Source organism: Rhinolophus sinicus, chromosome 1 (assembly GCF_057876585.1).
Source record: "Rhinolophus sinicus isolate RSI-liver-muscle chromosome 1, RSI-T2T, whole genome shotgun sequence".
Taxonomy (NCBI): domain Eukaryota; kingdom Metazoa; phylum Chordata; class Mammalia; order Chiroptera; family Rhinolophidae; genus Rhinolophus; species Rhinolophus sinicus.
The window spans coordinates 20,253,103-20,272,253 of NC_142501.1; the positions used below are offsets into that span (position 1 = coordinate 20,253,103).

At 39.3% G+C, this 19,151-nt stretch overlaps 2 protein-coding genes and 1 long non-coding RNA gene across 4 annotated transcripts in view; 1 reads left to right on the forward strand and 2 right to left on the reverse strand.

Moving 5' to 3' along the window:
• GAS2L3 (growth arrest specific 2 like 3) overlaps positions 1-19,151 on the reverse strand; it is a 39,375-nt gene that overhangs the window by 18,354 nt on the left and 1,870 nt on the right. Inside the window, exons 1-2 of one of the 2 annotated variants that reach the window (XM_019732207.3) lie at positions 3,932-4,069; positions 2,769-2,815 (exon numbers count right to left, since the gene is read on the reverse strand). In XM_019732207.3, the coding sequence (XP_019587766.3) occupies positions 2,769-2,786 (18 nt within the window). In that variant the 5' untranslated portion in view covers positions 2,787-2,815; positions 3,932-4,069. Of the gene's footprint in view, positions 1-2,768; positions 2,816-3,931; positions 4,070-19,151 lie in introns of those variants that run through there. The other variant, XM_019732206.3, reaches the window with a different exon arrangement.
• LOC148759017 (endogenous retrovirus group K member 8 Gag polyprotein-like) lies at positions 3,827-9,726 on the reverse strand. Its single transcript, XM_088789561.1, has 2 exons — positions 8,905-9,726; positions 3,827-3,847 (listed from the first exon to the last, which is right to left on the reverse strand). The coding sequence occupies exons 1-2, from the start codon at positions 9,724-9,726 to the stop codon at positions 3,827-3,829; spliced, it is 843 nt and encodes a 280-aa protein (XP_088645687.1).
• LOC141568827 (uncharacterized) lies at positions 12,391-17,526 on the forward strand. The gene is made up of 2 exons (XR_012492043.2): positions 12,391-12,680; positions 16,787-17,526. It is a non-coding gene; the product is annotated as an uncharacterized LOC141568827 (long non-coding RNA).

Here is a 19,151-nt window from a genome sequence, read left to right on the forward strand (position 1 = left end):
TGATTCTGAACTGAACATTATTGGGACAACTGGCAATATTTGAATGTGGTCTGAATATTACATGATCGTATTATACCAATGTTAATATCCTGATTCTGATTACTGCATTGTGGTTGTGTAGGAAGATATCCTTATTGGTGAGAAATACTCAAGTATTTGGAGGTGATGAAACATCACATTGGCAACTTATTCTGAAATGACTCAGACAAACAAGTATCTCTGTACTATACTTAACAATTACTTTGTAGGCTTGTGATTGCTTTAAAACCAAATTTTAAAAAGTTTAAAAAAGTGTAAGTACCAAATAATACCAAGTATCCTTACTTACTTGATTTCTAAAAATAGCTAACTTTCCCCCTAAAACATTAAACTTACTGAGGTTTATTGAGTTAAGTCTTATGACACCAAATCAAAAGCCATACCACCACCACAGTTAATTCAGATAAACGCTGGAGAAAACAACTGTTTCTAATCTCCCATGAGAAATAAAGTTGCTTAAAAACAAAAATCTTAACATCCATAAATTTAAAAGAAAAAAAAGGGCAAGGAAAGAACATAAATATGTAACACAAGAGGCAAGCAGGAGTAGCAAAACTAAATAAAAATACCCAAAGAATAAGAGAAACATAAGTCACTTGAGGGACATTATTTCAAGAATTGAGGATAGGAATTGGGGAATGAACTCCCAACTATATGAGGAATCTATAAAATTTTAGGAAAAAGACAAGATGGTATTTATTTCCCTGAATTCTCTTAAAATTTTCAAAGGGAGTATAGCAAAGATTTATTATCTAAACCTTTACTTCATAAGCATGTTGTATTTCTGTTTGTAATCCCAGAACTCAGTATAATACCTAGCACATGGTATTTAGCCAAAAATATTTGTTGGTATAACTGAGGAATAGATATCAGCAAATGATTTTGTTCCACCAAAATCAAGATGCATCTTACAATCAATAGTATTTTATAATCAGTGGAATATGTTATTTGTCTTTTAACCATTTGGCAGAGCTGAAAAAAGGCAGAGCAAATGCAAATGTTTGTCAAGGAAAGATATACATAAGTTAGGAGGGTGGTTTTGAAAAAATTAAGTGTGAAAACAAAGAAGCTAACATTAATAAAGGTCATTCCAAATTCTTGCCACATTAGGGAGAAGAGTAGATTGTCCTATTATTGGAAGCAGAAGACTATAATAACCTGGGTTAGTCAGGTAGCATATTAATATTGTTAGATATTAATAACAAAAAATACATGTATAATGGTTGTTCTAAAACATGCTGAAAGCTGTCATACTGCAGAAATTCTCAATGTATAGGCAGTCTATATATGAACCTGAGCAGGTACATAAACTTGTTTATATTTACAGAAAATTTTATGCCTGTGTCCACATGGCCCTTTTCTGCAATATACATTCTAGCAGGCACTTTGTGTGTGTTACTTCACCTTCCCTGTTTCCCCGAAAATAAGACCTAGCCGGACCATCAGTTCTAATGCATCTTTTGGAGATAAAAATTAATATAAGACCCAGTATTGTATTGTATTGTATTGTATTGTATTGTATTTGTATTGTATTTGTATTGTATTGTATTGTATTGTATTGTATTGTATTCTATTCTATTCTATTCTATTCTATTCTATTCTATAAGACCTGGTATTATATATTATATTATATTATATTATATTATATTATATTATATTAATTATATTATATTATATTAATTATATTATATTATATTAAAATAAGACGGTCTTATATTAATTTTTGCTCCAAAAGATGAATTAAAGCTGATGGTCCGGCTAGGTCTTATTTTCGGGGAAACATGGTAGAAGTATGGAAGCAGAGATTCAGAGAAGTAAAATAACTTGCCAGAATCTCACAATCAGACTGGCAGAACTAGATCAGAAATGCAATCTGATTGATTCTAAAGTTCTCATTTTCCAAGACAAATTTTATCATCAGCTGCTTTCATCTTTCTTTCTAGGTAGAACTTCAATGTGATTTTCACCTTTAAGTTAATAGTCAATCATGTTCTATTTATAGCAAAGAAAGAAAACTTAAAGGGATATAAGAATAATATAGCAAATACTGTACCAACTCTGGAAATCACCCACATGTAAGATTATTATGGTTTGTCTCATTCCCATCTTGCCTCCCCCCACCAAAAAACAAAGGAACAGAAAAAGAAAAAAAACACTCTTTAAATTTTAATAATTGTTTCTTTACAGGCATTTATAGGACACATGTACAATTATCTAAAATAAAAAATTCAGATTTGTTTTCACGGAAAGCTCTTTAACTATAAATATATACTAAATTGTAATAAGGAAAACTATAAAATATTCCAATTCTTTCCCCAGAGTAATATAAATCATATGGACCCACCATCCTTAGGGTATTTTTGATTCTTACAAATATCTAATATGGTATTTGTGATTCCTACAAATATTCAACATAGGCCTAAAATTAAAATATTCTCAGAAATAGAAAGTCAAAATACAGTACTCCTGTTATGAAAATTTGATGCTTTAAAAAACTAGTACATACAGTGCAATAAATAGATGTATTATAGAAACGTACATCTGAAAACTACATAATTTTACTTTTACTAACCAAAGTCACACCAATAAATTTAATACAAGTTTTAAAAAACTGAAAAAAACTAGTACAATAAAAAACCTTTTGATAATTTTAGTATTTTACTAATTATTACAATTGTATTATATTAATCTCACAATTTAAAAATATTTTTTCCAAGAAAAACACTTACTTGAATTGCAGGCTGCATGGTCTCAATACTGAAATGAAACTGCTTTTCTGAAAAATAGAACAGAACATTAATATGCACACAATGACAGCTTTCTTATCCTTCTAAACCCTCAGATTACAAGGATTCTGATTTATTTGAACACCTGAAACTTTTTCTTCTAGTTGGAATAATTTGACTATAAAAGAATTCAATAATCACTCCTAGCTTCTTAGTTCATAAAAGTACTCCTCATTTGAAACAGGAAAATCTGAAACACATTTTAATATGTAGTTTTTGGCACTAGTATCAAATTGTTTTTTCTAGGATAGAGAAGTGATACAATAGAGAGAAGTCTCTCTCTCTCTCTCTTTCTCTCCTTCCCTCCCTCTCTCCCTCCCTCCTTCTCTCTCTCTCCCCCCCCCCCCTCTCTTTTCTTTAGCTAATCTACCAAAAATGAAAATGCTGGTGGGACGTTTCACTAATTGTATGATTTCAAGCAAGCCAATTCTTGAAATATCTGGCTTCAAAGGAATTCTTGAAGCATAAAGTTAAGTTTACGATAAAACTTAGCCCTATAAAAATCTCCAAGAAATTTCCCCTATAAACATAATGTAAATATAATATAAATACAAATATCACAATAACTGATACTAAAAGTCAAGTATCTCTCATCTGATCTTTACATTGTGATCATAAAGTTCATCTGGACTTTATATAAATTCACAAGCTTAACCATAAGCTTCTTTTGCCAGATGATACGGTAACAAACTAAACATCAATTTTAACTATGAAACAAAATTCAATGTCTTTCTATAATAATTTTTCATAAGTGAGTTTCTCCATGAGGTGCTAAAAACAAAAACACAAAAGAAACAGCAGAATTTAGCTCCGAAGTAATATTCTTGAAATCTACAAGGAAAATAACACACAACTTGAATTAATTAAGTTAGGTTAAATAATTCTTTAATGTACTTTCAGAGGAAAAAAAAGTGAAGAGTTTAAAAACACTCAAAATAATTAACATATATAAAACTTAGGATTTTTAATTGCTTATAGCAGCATAATACAGTAGTTATTTTTTACACCAGCATGAAGCGATTCTAAGAAAAAACAAACAGTTTATAAGGCTAAAATGCTATCAGTTTCCAAAAGTTATTTTCTTCTCTAAGTTATACCAGACATACCTCATGCACAGTGCCAACTATATATATTGCCTTCCTTTCAGGAACATTTCTCCTGGTACCAAAGTTGAACTTGAGCTAAACCCAACTAAAAAATCTAATATTACATCATATTTTCTTTGCAGGAAAGCAAAAGGACAGCAGAATGTCTTTTTTGATGTCATTTTCCCCTCTCTACCACAGCAAAAGGCCAAAGCACAACTGAGCATTACTAATGAGCTTGTTATGCTTCCCACGAGCTAAGTCCGTGGGGAATACATTTTCCTTTAGCATAAATAATCCTTTGTCCCCAACAAAGATCCACAGTAAGGAGCTTCCGAGACCATTTTTTAAAAATGCAGCAAAGAAGCTGCTCCCATTAAAATAAGGAGTCCCACACAATCAGACAAGAGCTGGAACAGTTGGAACTGCCAACCCCAAACAAAAGAAGGCCGAAATTATAAGGCGTGTGTGCAAATCAAGAACAGCGACACTTTCACAAAGAAGCTATCACAAGAATGTTCAGTAGTTGCACTTTTCGTGGAAAATTCAACAAAATTAGTTTTATGAAAGAAATGAAGAATTTGTGTACAACGTTCGCTCAAACTTTAGCAGAAAAGCCTTTTTTATATATGTGACGGGCCAGCCGTCACGAGTCGGTGGGTTCCCGAATGGGGGAGTGGGAATGAATAAAAGACACTCTCACATATGATGGCGATCGCGGAACTTCAGTGATCCTGAAGACACTAAGTTTATTTTACTGCACCCATATAAGCAGTTTGAGCACGTGCAAGTATGTATTAACATAACAAATGTAAATTCTTTAGCTTTCACATAGAGGATACAAAATTCACCGAAACTCACAAGTAATTATCTTATCAATTGCCCTGATAGGCATCAGCCTTCTGTGTCTGGGAACTGGCGGCTCCCACCAAATTCCTCAGCAGCTTACAAGCTCAAGCTCCCCTCAGGTGCAGGCAGAGACAATTGCCTCAGGGGGAGGAAACAGGTAGCATAAACCGAGCCATTCTGCAAAGCTCAGAGTTTCCTGTAACCATGGCTCCCCACATCTCCCCCTTTTTTATTTTATATGAACAAAATCCATCCAGTCAGGATGGCGAGGTGACGGCGCCTGTCTTAGGCATCCCAGGACGCCTGCCTCAACTTACCCGTCATTGGTACTCATATTTTATCATACAAGCCCTGTCTTAGGTGTTGAAGCGGCTCCCAAGTATTTACCCGTTGTTGACTAATCCGTCCCTCATAAATGCACAGGGGTGAGAGTCTTAAGACTTGCCTTAAGCTCAAGCTGATGGATGTCAGCTCGTAAGTCTAACATCCTGCTGATGGAACATCTAATGAGGATGGGGAGTAGGCACAGAACCGAACAGACACAGAAGCCCAATAAACCTACTCAAAGCATACTCAATTTCTTTAAAAACCTGCAAATTTCTTTCAGCATACCAAGGTCCAGAAATATTAACAGGAAGCATAACAAAAGATGGTTGTTTAAGTATCATAACATGAGTTCCTAATGGTACCCAAGAAATACAATTTGCTAAAGAACAATTACTACAGGATACACTAAATTGATTTTCTATAAAGTGTACATTAACATTTCCAATCAACAGTGCATAAGGGGAAGGAACACAAGCAGATATATTAACAGTCTTAGCAACAGTAGTCCAATCTCTAGTCCCATCTTTCAAGACACTCACATGACTGCAGGGAGTGCCTGATTTACAGAACTCAACTATTTGAACAACTTCACCTATTACTCCCATAAGTCTCCATAATGAATTTTGCTGATATTGTGTATCAGAAGTCCAAAATCCAGAAATCAGTTCTCGGGCCCATCCTGACTGGTTACTTCTTGACCAGTTAATGATGTTTCTGCCTGTTCCAGGAATGTCATAACGAACAGGATCATTGTCAGGACAGTCTCTCCATGGGACAGTCTCAATATTTAATTTCAATCTTTTATTGCAAGATGGATGTGATGGAGGGATGGGCAGATTTATTCTGCGTCCTCCTGACCAATCACCTAGTATGTTAAGACGAACAGTCCTTCCAACTAAAGAGTCATTAATGTGCATAGTGACAGGAGAACTACGCAAGCACCAAGATGTTGACCTATTATTTGCAATACAAATAGGCAAACCTGTTCCTATACCATTATAAGTAAAATTCTTCTCTAGTTGTTGTTTTATGTGTCCATCAGAGGGCAATCTCATTAACATAGACTGGAATCTCAGGACCGTCCCACACAGCGAGGTGGAGGATTGGTGGATCAGGTACATAGGCCCAATACGTCTGGTCAGGTTCCGCTTGGCAAAGCATCAGTAGCATCATCAATGGGCTGAGGGTCCACATGTCACACCAATCTTTCTGGCAGCCACCGAGGGCCTTCTGCATCCTGTGGAAAAACACATACATGTCCTCGTCCCCATATGAGGACTGGATCTGGGCCTTGCCAAGAGCCCGTAAGTGGGTCTTTCCATTTGACCAAAGCCTGTGGGGCAGTAGAAGGATGCCAAAAGCGCTCTGCAGCACTCTTGCCATGGGCATCCAAGGTCAAAAAATTTTGAATAAAGAGAGAATGAGACAAATAATTATGAGGTGTCAGGGGATATAACTCCCCCTTTTTTATTTTTTGCAAATTAACTTTTAATGTACCATGAGTACGTTCAACAATCCCTTGTCCTTGGGGATTGTAAGGAATGCCAGTAACATGATTGATCGAAAATTGCTGGCAAAATAGAGCAAATTTTTTGCTGGTATAACCTGAGCCATTATCTGTTTTAAGTTTTTTAGGAGTTCCAATCATGGAAAATGCAACAGGAAAACTGTTAGTAAACTGCATCAGGCCTTGAATCTGTGCTTTTGTAAAAGGAATAACAATAGAATCTGGCTCCTTTCCATAAAATTTTCGAGCTTCCAAGCGGCTCTCCTGAATTAAACTGGCCACAAATTCATAATAAGGTGTAAGATTTTTTTATGCAGCCACATGGAGGTGTATCCATCTAAGTGGCCCTTCTTGCCACAACACTGCTGTGGGTGTATGCTTGGTGTCTAAAACATACACATATAGAGGTTTAGAATAATCTAAAAAAGAAACATGCTGTTGCTGAATGGCTTCCTCAACCTTAGAAAGAGACTTCCGTGCAGGCTCAGTAAGAGACCTGGGCGAGGTCGGACCAGAATCTCCTTTTAAAATTTCAAACAGTGGTTTAAGATCTCCAGTAGTTAGTCCCAAAGAAGGGCGCAGCCAATTAATACCTCCCAACAGTTTCTGAAAATCATTAAGAGATTTAAGATGATCTTTCCTAAGCTCTATTTTTTGTGGAGTGAAATACTGAGCAAACAACTGAAATCCCAAGTAAGAATAAGGCTCACTTCTCTGTAATTTCTCAGGTGCAATAATAAGACCTGAGGCTAGAAGATTCTTTTTTATATCTGCAAAGCAAGCTAACAATATTCCTTCTTTCTTACAAGCCAATAAGATGTCATCCATATAATGAATGATATACACAGAAGGAAACTGTTTTCTGGTGTTATCAATTGCTTCACTAACAAACTTTTGACATAAAGTGGGGCTATTAGCCATACCTTGGGGGAGGACTCGCCATTGATATCTTTTTATAGGTTCCTGGAAATTTGGACTAGGAATACTAAAGGCAAATCTCTTACAATCTTGCGGATGAAGGGGAATAGTATAAAAACAATCCTTCAAATCCAAGACTATTTTATAAGTGTCTTTTGGTATGGCAGAGGGATGAGGTAATCCTGGTTGCAAAGCCCCCATAACTTCCATAGTTTCATTCACTTTTCTCAAATCCTGCAACAATCTCCATTTCCCTGATTTTTTCTTAATTACAAAAATGGGTGAATTCCAAGGAGAGGTTGATTCAGTTATGTTGCCTTGTTCAAGCTGCTCCTGTACTAGCGCTTGAGCGGCCAAGATTTTTTCTTTAGTAAGGGGCCATTGATCTATCCACACAGGCGTATCAGATTTCCAAGTAATAGCCTCTGCTGTTTTTTGGTGGAGTACAGGTAAATCTATGACCCCTGGGGAAAATACCCCAAACCTGTCCTCTGTAAATTGGGATTGGGCGATATAGGTTCCTGACGTCCTTGTCCTGCGCTCCCTAAGCCTTTCCCAGGAAGAAACCCCTGATCAAACATCTGCTGAGTAACTTGAACACTCGGGCTGTAAAGATAAACTCCCATATTGCTCATAATATCACGTCCCCACAAATTCACCGGCAAACCGGGAATAATATAAGGCTGAAATGTTCCTTGATGACCATCATCATCCTGCCATGATAACAAATTGCTACTTTGCTGTGGGGCGTGAGACTGACCGATACCTTGCAGGCTTGTACTCGTACTTTGCATCGGCCAATTAGATGGCCAATGTTGCGCAGATATGCAAGACACATCGGCTCCAGTATCTAAAAGCCCCTGAAAATCTTTCCCAGCAATCTTAAGCTGTAAAACAGGTCGATCTTTCTTTATTTCTTGAACCCAATACACATCCGAGGAACCGAAGCCTCGATCTCCTCGTTCTTGGTCTTGTCTACTTTTCCCTATTTTCATCCTAGGCAAAATTATTAATTGAGCAATCCGAGTTCCAGAGGGAATATTGGAAATAGTCAGTGGTGAATGAACCATAATCTTAATTTTTCCGGTAAAATCCTCATCAATAACTCCCGGGGAAACTTGAATTCCCTTCATGGTTGTACTACTTCTCCCTAATAGAAGCCCAACGGTTTTTGGCGGCAGCGGCCCAAAAACCCCTGTGGGTAGGGCTTGCATTCCCATTTCAGGAGTTAATACGATGTCGGCGGTGGAACACAAGTCCAATCCTGCGCTGCCTGAGGTGGCCCGGAATAAATCTGTGATGTATTTCTTTTCTGAGGTTCGTTCCCTTTCTGCTCGGGAACCTGCAGAGCCCCATAACATTGCTGATTCGGGGCCTGGGGCTGGCCCCTCACCCAGTTTCCCTGAATCGGTTTTCCATCTTTATCTATCCTAGATTTACACTCATTAGCCCAATGCTTTCCTCTCCTACATTTAGGACAGATATCTGGAGGTTTTTTAACAGGAGCAGCTACAGTCCCTGTTTTTCCCTTATCGGGGCATTGGGCTGCTCGATGTCCCCTTTTCCCGCAAGTAAAACATGCTCCAGTACGATTCCCTGTATGAAGTCTTGCCTGTTGATTGAGCACTTCCCTCATAGGCTTTCCCTGTATAGCTGCCGCTATGGCTATGCCCTGGGTAAAAGAGGGGCCCACATCAGTACACAGGCGAAGGTATTCAGATAAATCTCCTTTCTTCCTAATTGGCCTGATAACGGCTTGACATGCCGAATTGGCATTTTCATAGGCAAGCTGCGTTATAAAGGACTGGGTAGCCATTGACGCCCCAAAAATCCGTCCAGCCGCAGTGGTAAGGCGGGACACAAAATCTTGGAACGGCTCATCCGCTCCCTGTCTTATCTGAGATACATGTTCCTCTTTGCGGGAAGTTTCTGGTAGCATACGCCAGGCTTCCTTTGCAGCGGCAGAAGTCTGAGCATAAGCTCCTGCCGCAAAGCCCATTTGGTTTCTTATTTCAGCATAAATGCCTTCACCGGCCAACATCTCAAAAGTAATGGGAACTCGCCTCAAATTGTTTTGATTAGCTTTCTTTTTGCAGTTTTCATAAAACTCAGATCTCCATAAGAGATGATCGCCTCCCGAAAGGCAAGCATGAGCAATAAGCTTCCAATCCTCTGGAGGGGTGGCTTCAGTAGACAGAATATCCAAAATTGCCATGGTAAAAGGGGCAATAGGTCCATACTGCACACAAGCCTCTTTCAATTCTTTTATCTGCTTCCACTGGAAAGGCCTCCAATCCCTAACCCTACGTCCTGTCTGATCATATCTTTCAAAAATAGGATATACGCCAAACTGCTCTGTAGATTCCCCTTGTTTGTGAGCCTCTTCACAAGCTATTTGAAGAGGGGATAGTACAACAGAGTCCGATCCTGGCTTAACATAACTTGGCGAAGGCTCTGCAGGCATGTCCCAAACCGGGGACTGCGGCGGAGGTCTCCACCTACAGGACTCCTCAGGAGGTGGTGCAGAGGGATCAACTATGGGGGGATCTTTATTCCGAGGACAATTTCCTCCGTCTACAGCAACTTTAAGTTCTATCAACTGTCCCTGAATCTTTTTTATTTGATCTGCAAGAGAAAGTGCAGTATCTGCAAGTTTCTCATCCTCCCGAGCCACAGCCACTAAAGGAGGGTTTTTGTCCCTATCATATTTGGCTCCCTCATCTTCTAATTTTTCCTGATCCTGAGGTTTTAAATCTTCCCGGTGCTCGACCGCAGTTTCCTGATAAACAGGCTCTTTATTAACCTTAAGAACTCCCTCTAACAACTTTGCGCTCTCTCCCTCCTCATCACCGGCTTGTTTCACTTTCTCTAATTTGCATTCCTCATGTTTAAGGCTCAAACAGTCTCGGATCAAAGTCCACAGTCCAAATGTTTCAATCGGAACCTGCTGAGGCCCGTGGTCAGTGTAAAAATCCTTTAACTGTTTTCCCACTTTCTGCCAGGTTCCCAGACTGACAGTGCCTTCTTCTGGAAACCATGGACAAACTTCTTTTATAAATTCTAAAAACTTATCTAACTGTTCTCTGCTCACCCGACTGCCACGGGCGGCAAGCAATTTCTTAAGTCCTCTAACATACAGGTCCTTGCTGCTAGCGTGACCCATTCTTTTCCCTAACTCGGTCCTTCTTTCAAACAAAGAAACAATCAGGTGCCCTTCTGGATTGGGGCCCAATCAAGCTCCGTGACAAAAAGTCGTGGAACTATCAATCATTCACACATTCATTCAACCGAGGGGATCGTGTCTCACTCACCGTGCATCCACTGATTCAGCTCTAATGAGCCGGGGCCCTTTCCACGCGGTGTTCCTCACTGTTACCCCCGTATTCGAGCCCCACGTTGGGCGCCAAGTGCGACGGGCCAGCCGTCACGAGTCGATGGTTCCTGACAAGGGGAGTGGGAATGAAAAAAGGCACTCACACACTCATTCGACCGAGGGGACAGTGCCTTGCTCACCGTGCATCCACTGATTAGCTCCAATGAGCTGGGCCCTTGCCACACGGTGTTCCTCACTATTACCCCTATATTCAGTCCCTGTTCGGGCGCCACTTGCAGCGGGCCAGCCGTCACGAGTCGGTGGGTTCCCGAATGGGGGAGTGGGAATGAATAAAAGACACTCTCACATATGATGGCGATCGCGGAACTTCAGTGATCCTGAAGACACTAAGTTTATTTTACTGCACCCATATAAGCAGTTTGAGCACGTGCAAGTATGTATTAACATAACAAATGTAAATTCTTTAGCTTTCACATAGAGGATACAAAATTCACCGAAACTCACAAGTAATTATCTTATCAATTGCCCTGATAGGCATCAGCCTTCTGTGTCTGGGAACTGGCGGCTCCCACCAAATTCCTCAGCAGCTTACAAGCTCAAGCTCCCCTCAGGTGCAGGCAGAGACAATTGCCTCAGGGGGAGGAAACAGGTAGCATAAACCGAGCCATTCTGCAAAGCTCAGAGTTTCCTGTAACCATGGCTCCCCACATATATATACTTCTTGAATCATTCCTTCTTGTGCAATAGAAAGAACTGCTTTTAAGATGACAAAAAGAGAACCCATCTGGATTACCTTTAAAAAGAAATTCTTTAATAACATACTCAGGTAAGTACTCAGGTAAATTACAACATAACTTCTTATGTGATGAAAACCTATCATGTACATAGATATATGGTTTGACAGGAAAACTTTTATAAACTGATGAGATTGTGTCAGTGAATCATCAATTAATTCATGAGTACTCCTTGTGTCCCAAACACTAAGGGCCAGTTACTGATATTTTCTAGTCATTCATTATTCTCTTTCTAAATCATTTTTGTGTCTCAGGCATTTAATCCCCAAAGCAGCAGTCTTTTCTATAGTAAGCCCCAGCCCTCAATCTGCATCACAATTCACAATTCTTGATTGCTTCAAACTCATTTTAGTACGTATTTTCCTATTTCCTATCTTTCCCTGAAAGTCTCAGTCTCTATTCCCCCCCCCCCCGTAAACCAACTATACTGAATCAGCAACACTTCATTTTTGAAGCTACATCTTAATTAGAAACTTTTTGGCTTTATTTTGTTTCTATTTTTGTCCTTTTCTTTTTGGAGACGTCTCCTTCAAGTGTTTGCTTACTTGAGGAAGTCTTTTCCCTTAGATTTGGAGGAAAAAAAGACCTCTCATGTGACCACGTCCAGACTATATTCTGACCCAGCTGAGAATCTTGCACAAGACAAGGAGCTTACGCAGAGATCATAAGTGAAGACTACTGCTCCACTTAATTTTCGAACCTGGGAGAAATGTGAGAAACACAGAATGTGCTCATCCACCTGAAACAGGAACAGGATCTGGGCCTAATCCACTCATCTTAAAAAGTTTGAGTCATGGGTCCTCAGGGCTATTTTTGGTAAGGCTCTTCACACCCATGTGACTTCAGATCCCGATGGGAGAAAATGCCAACCTGTTGAACGGACCCTTTGCCCCACAGCTGTAGGCTCTGAAGCTGAGTACATTTTTACTCCTCACCCACATTATAGGACACGGTGGGGAGGGCAGAAGGTGGCATGGCTCAGTCCTGGTACAAATCAAGGGTCAACTTAGAAAAGAACAGCAAAAGAAGCTAAGAAATAAGGTAAGTTTCTTAAGAAAAATAGTAGCATCAATGGCCACTGCAACGCATATACGTTCAGCACGCAGCCGGTACACCATAAAAACGCCAAAGCTGGGACAGTGGTGCCTACTGAGAAGCGGGAGGAAGATGAGGTTGGGGAGGGATGGATAGAGGTACTAGTAAGACCTAATTCCAAGAAGTGGTGAGAACACAGGTGTTATTATACTAGTCTCTACATGCCTTTCTGTATGTGAAAACACATTTGTTTTTTAATAAGCTATGAGAAAACTAGTTGAAGAAGATATCCTCTCTGATTTGTTCAAGGAAAAAAAAAAAAACAACTTTCTCAGCTTTAAATTTTTTGAGTAAAATATTTCCTGATTGCCTAACAGAAAGAAATAGAAATGCTATATCCATACTAAACATATTTCATATTTGTGCTAAAGTAACTCTCCATAGAAACAGCACTGCGGTAGAAAGTAGCTGCCCCAGCACCTATTAGCTATAGGCCATTGAGGTGGTTAACTTCTCTGAGCTTCAGTATTCCCATCTGCAAAATGGGATACCACCAATTCCCTCATACGGTTGTTGTCAAGGCTAAATAGGATGATACAAATGAAGTACCTGACACACAGCTAGCACTTAACTAGTGAGTTGTTGTGAGTAATGAGACATAATTATAGTTCCTTTATTATAATTTATCAGTTTAAAAAGATGAGAAAACAAGGCTAATAATACTTAGAAAATATTAAATGTAATTTGGAAAGCTTCTTTTACTATCATAAAAATAAATATGATAGTTATCATGTCAATGAAAGTACAAGCTTTATCAATGAAGGTTTTCAATGAAAGTAAAAGCTTTAAAATACCCACATCATAACTAGGGGGATACTGAGACATGAATTTGTGACGTCCAGTTCTCCTGCTAGAACAGAAGTCTCCGGGAGTTTATCCCACATAGGTGCTCTGCCCCAGTCAGCCTGTCTGTCCCCTCACTGTCCTCAGTTTTGCTCATTTCTGTGGCTCTATCACTGTTCGGGCTACCTGCTTTGTCATGTGGGGGGCACTCATTTATTCAACAGCATTTACACCCTTTACTGAACTAGGCACACAAGCAAGAGACACAGTGATGAACATGACAGATGTGGCTGCCTGTACGGAGCTAATACATTCATTTGTGTACGTAGGGAATACACACATGGAACACACAATGTTAAATCATAGTTGTGAAGGAAAGAAGAGAGAAACATCAGGGGCCTACTTGACACTTAGAGTGGTGAGAAATGGTTTTGCTGGAGGAAAAACATGAATTTGAAGAATGGTAGGTATTGGACAGGGAGAGAGAGGAGGAAGAGTTTTATGCATAGAGCGTAATTTTTTGTAAGGACTCTGGACACAGAAAGAGGTTGGCACATTCCAAGAACGGAAAGAAGCCGGTATGGCGGAAGCTGGAGAATGTGTGGCTTAGGGCAGGGTTGAGAAGGCAGGCAGCGGCCCCCATCACACAGGGCCATGCTGAGACAATTAGATTTCATTCTACGTGCAGCGGGAAGCCAAGGAAGACTTTTCACCCAGGGAGAAACATAATCTAATTCATAGGGTTAAAAGAGCTGAGAGGGAGAGAAAAGCATGGGAGTGAAATAGTGACGGGTTTAACAGAAAGCAGGAGAAAACAGAAGGAAGGGTGAACAGAGATCTGGGAAAAAGCACTAGGGGAAACAGTGAGAAAAGGAGGAACCGAGAGCAAAAGAAATGGAGCATGTAGGAAATGAGCTGGACAGTAAACCTGGCAGGGGAAGAGTCAGGAATCCACTGCAGAGTTCAGTGACAACTGATGGTGACTGAGCTCGAATGCTGACGTGTCTCCACTGCGGAGAAGCGGAGGCATGTGATATCTATTTTGGAGTTAAAAGCAAGACTTGATAATGGTTAGCGATGGAGGGGTGAAAGTGAGGGATGTAAGAGCAGAGTGAAGTGTCAAGAATGATTCCCAGTTTTCTGGCTTCAGCAACTGAGCAAATAGATGGTGGTAGCAGTTACTGAGATAAGGACGACGGGAGTCTGAACAGACTGAAACGGGGCTGGGGGGGGGCAGGATAGACAGGTCAGAAGTGTTTGGGTCATGGTTAATTTGAGAAACCTTTAAAGACACTCAAGTGGCAATATCAGGTTGGCAGTTGGAAATACTAATCTAGAGCTAAAAAGAAAGTTAAGGAGATAGAAATTGTCAGCAAACACTTGGGAGGTAAAGCCACTGGAAAGAACGAGATGACCTGAGAAAGAAATGAAGAACGAAGAAAGCAGTGCTAGGGGTCTAAGAACAAGTCCTGTGAAAATCCAACATTTAGACATGAGAGAAAGAGTCAGCAAAGGAGATAGGGAAGGAATAATTGAAGAGATCCCTCCTCTTCTCAACTAATCCAGGAATATAATTTCTTTGATTTACCTCTTCCCAGTAGCCCTCCCTGATCCACCTGAATTAATTGTATCTGTAGCTCTTGAAGTCACATAGCATTTCTCTCAATCACTTGCCTTTACAGTGAGTGCTTTATGTTATTTTGAGTTTTTTCTGTACATTGCTTGGCCAAGTACAAGTTCCTGGACTGCTGTTGGACATAGTGTTGACAGAAGTATTCAAGCCTAGAAAGTTTAGGAAACATTTTGGTAAGAGAAATGTGAAAATCTCTAGGAAACACTGGGTTGTCTCCCTTCTCCACAGAGTTTCTGCCATAGAAGAAACATAACAGCAAAGCTCGGAGGCAGCCACATAGTAGATGAGTGTCTGAAAGGACACCTTTTGTGGTATTATTATTTTTTATTTTTATTATGCAACCTGAATTGATCAACTGACTTTGCCTCTCACCCAACATGTCCAAGGAGAAATAGGTCAAGCAGGCTGCCTGATATACCAGCAGAATCACTAAGAAAAAAATTACTAGGACTGGGGTGGAGGCAGGGGGTCCAAGTACACAGGATAGAGCAGCTGTGCCAAGGATCAAGGATTCTGGGGACGGTGTGCTACTCAGGGATTCATACGACTGCCCCCGTGGGCAGCACATTTCTATTACACTTAAATAAACTCCATTTGTGGTAGACAATATAATGGTCCTCCAAGATGTCTGCCTCCTAATCCACAGAACCTGTGAATATACTGCATTCGTGGGCAAAACGGACCTTGCAGATTGAGACAATTAAGGACCTTAACTTGGGAGATTATCCTGTGGGCCCAGTGTAATCACAAGAGTCCTTAGAAGAGAGACTCGGAAGTGTGAGAGTCAGAGGAGGCCATGTGAGAACAGAAGCAGAGAGAGAGAAGGTGATAGGTACCATGATGGAAGAGAGGCAGAGAAAGAGGGAGAGATTTGAGTGATTATGCTGCTGGCTTTGAAGATGGAGGAAGGGGCCCAGGAATGCAGGTGCCCTCTGGAAAACGGAGAAGGGAAAGAAATGGACTCTCCCCTGCAGCCTCCAGAAGGAACATGGCCCTACCGACATCTTTTTTTTTTTTAAAGCTCATTTCAGATTTTTGTCCTCCCAAACTATAAGATAATAAATTTGTGTTGTTTTAAACCACTAAGTTTGTGGTTATGTGTCACAGCAGTAATAGGAAACTAACAACACTTAAGTGAAGAAAGAAAGATTTGTCCAGAGGGTCAAGACATTTGACCTAACCTAGAGAAAGCAAAACATGGTTAGAAGACACAGTGAGCCCATTATGTCGAAGCAATGAGAAAAGGACACCAGGTTAAAAAAAGGACAGATGCAAAATTTACAGGTAAAACCCACTGTGAGTGCAGTGTTTGCTATCATCACCACCATCACCACCATCATCAACATCAAATGCTCCTGCCTTTGTGTATCTGAGATCACTTTTCATTCATTCACTCATTTAAATATTTACAAAGGTTTCCTGTGTTTCCCATCTCGGGGAATGACACCAAGACTCACCCAGTTACCGGGGCATCCTTTATCCCTTCCTCTCTCACACCTCTACCTCTTCTTCCAGGGTCCCTACCTCACCTCAGCCGAAACAGTCAATGACCATATCTTGTTGCGTCTACTTCTAAATTTTCTCTTCAGTACCTATAACCACTCCTCTAATTCAAGCTGCCCTCATCTTCCTCCAGGTTTACTGAAACAGCCTCCAACCACTCACCCTCTCTCCAGCCTTTTAAGTCTCCAACCTGTTCTTCATGTACTGCAGCCACAGCGATCCTTCACCAACTCCCGTCTGAGGACATGGTACTACTCTTCTGCTTACAGCCCTAAATGCCTCTTCACTGCCTTTGAGATAAGGCCCATACTCCTTAGCAAAGCAAACAAAGCCTTACAGGATCCCCTCCAGCCTCATCTCTCGACCCTTACACGCCAGCCACATTGAACTTTGCTTAGACCACCACGCTCTCTCATTTCTGCGTCTTTGCACAAGCTGATCCATCTACATGGAACACTCTCTTCCTCCTCTTCCAGACTCGCTCCTACCTGTCCTTCACATTCAATTCCTCTAAAGAGTGCCCCTGAATCCCCTCCCCAATGTAGGTTATATAGTGATATATGCTTCGATTTTACTGTACTCTATATTTCTTAAAATAAGATCCTCAAGGGGTAACAGTCTCCATCCCTTCTACTTCTATGTAGAAATCAGTGCTAAAATTAATATTGGGATTACTCCTAAATACAATAAATATTGTATTTATAACTAAAAGGAATATGAAACAATAATGAAATAAATCTGTGGTGTATTCATTTAGGGGAAAGGCAGCTTCCCAAGCCAGATGAAGACTTTAAGAGAAAGAAATAAGATTGTTACAGTTTAATAAAACATCACGTATTATGTGTAAAATAAATATAGAGGCTGTTCATTTGCTGGGAGTCTTTGATTTTTTTATTTGAAATTTTCTTCTTGCACTGTTTGGCAGAGATTCAACCTGAATAACTTAATTTTATATTAGACAGAATTATTAATTTGTCATGAAATGTGGGATACAAAAATATTTAAAAGAACTTAAAATCAGTTTTCCTTTATATATCATAGACTAAAAGACTCTATGGAAAACACACACACACTAATATAAAGAAATGTAAACACAATAGTAAGTATCCATTTGCAGAAAACTGCTCAAATAACTTAAAGGACATTCAGACAGTGGATTCAGTTAGCCATTTAAAAAATAAGGTAGAACTGCATCTACTAATATTAAAAGACATTTATTATATCTTATGCAACCAAAAGCAATCTGCAAGGCAATATATATAATTGTTACTGGGATCACAATGTTTTCTAAATTGTGTGTGTGTGTGTGTAAAACAAAAACTTCTGAATATATTTAAACCATTTCTCAACAGCCAATTTTGTTTTGGGAATCAAAAATATTAACAAGTCATCCATCAAGGGAAAACAAATGTTATTAGGTTTAAAACTACATAAAGTGAGCCCTTCACTAATAGCTAATATTACACTTTTTTACAGACGTTTATGTTATGTGATAGTAGGCAGAAGTTTCTATCAGTCAGCACTACAGCAATATCCACCATATTACTGATGGTTATAATCCGGTAAATTCCTATGACACTTTCATCAACAAAGATGAAATTAGGTTTAGCATATCTCCTCCACTTTATTACATTCTAGTTCTTTGGAAATTAGTAATTCATTTATGAAATACATGGTAACTTTCTGTTAAAACAACCTCCTCTGTAACAATGTAATAATATGAGAAAACTTTTTGAATTTTTAGGAAAAATACTAAAGAAATTATAATTTTGTGGCATTTCTCTATGGCAGTTAAACTTCAATTAAAAATAGGGAAACTCAAAGTGAAACAAGTTTCCTATTCTCACAAATCCCACGTACATCACATGGTTCATTAGGTATGTAAAGATGTATCTGATATCAAAGTGTAAAAAGCAACAAATAATAAGTAAAACACACACACACCAGAAATACCTACACGGACATGTTACTGTAAGAAATAAAATATAATAATGCACAGTAACCTTAATCCGTAACTTTCCTCATTTACAGTTGGCTTGAAAAAAATTATTGAAATAACAACTTCCTTCTCTTATCTCCACAAACTTAAAATGAGTCACAGGGGGAAAAAAGATACTAGAAGAGTGCTGTTTAGTAAAAATATAGTGAATAAGCAAAAACTAAATGGGAAAATATAAATTAGGAAACATTACTTCAGAACTGACCAATTCTCGCCACACCAATTGGACTCCTTTAGTTTTTTAGTAATATCATGTATATTGTTGACATTACTCTCATCACACACTTTGATTTACCATCACAAGTTATTTCTCATTTTTTTCCATTAACAAAATATTCAAAATAAATCCATACCCACAGCAGAAATGAACCTGGGTCCTACGAACAACTCTGTATAGAGAAGTTGCTTAATGCTGGGAATATAAATGTAAGGACAGTGTGATACAAAAAAGAAGCTGGACGTTGAGTGAGACAGTCTGGGTTGAATTCTGGTGGACCTC

Bases quoted from the DNA above. Each gene is read 5' to 3' on its own strand.
- LOC148759017 (XM_088789561.1), bottom strand. From the start codon at position 9,726: ATGGCAATTTTGGATATTCTGTCTACTGAAGCCACCCCTCCAGAGGAT. The intron at 3,848-8,904 runs GTGAGGGGCCAG...GTTTTTTCTTAG, and splicing joins AACCGATTCAGGGAAACTGG to AATCGCTTCATGCTGGTGTA.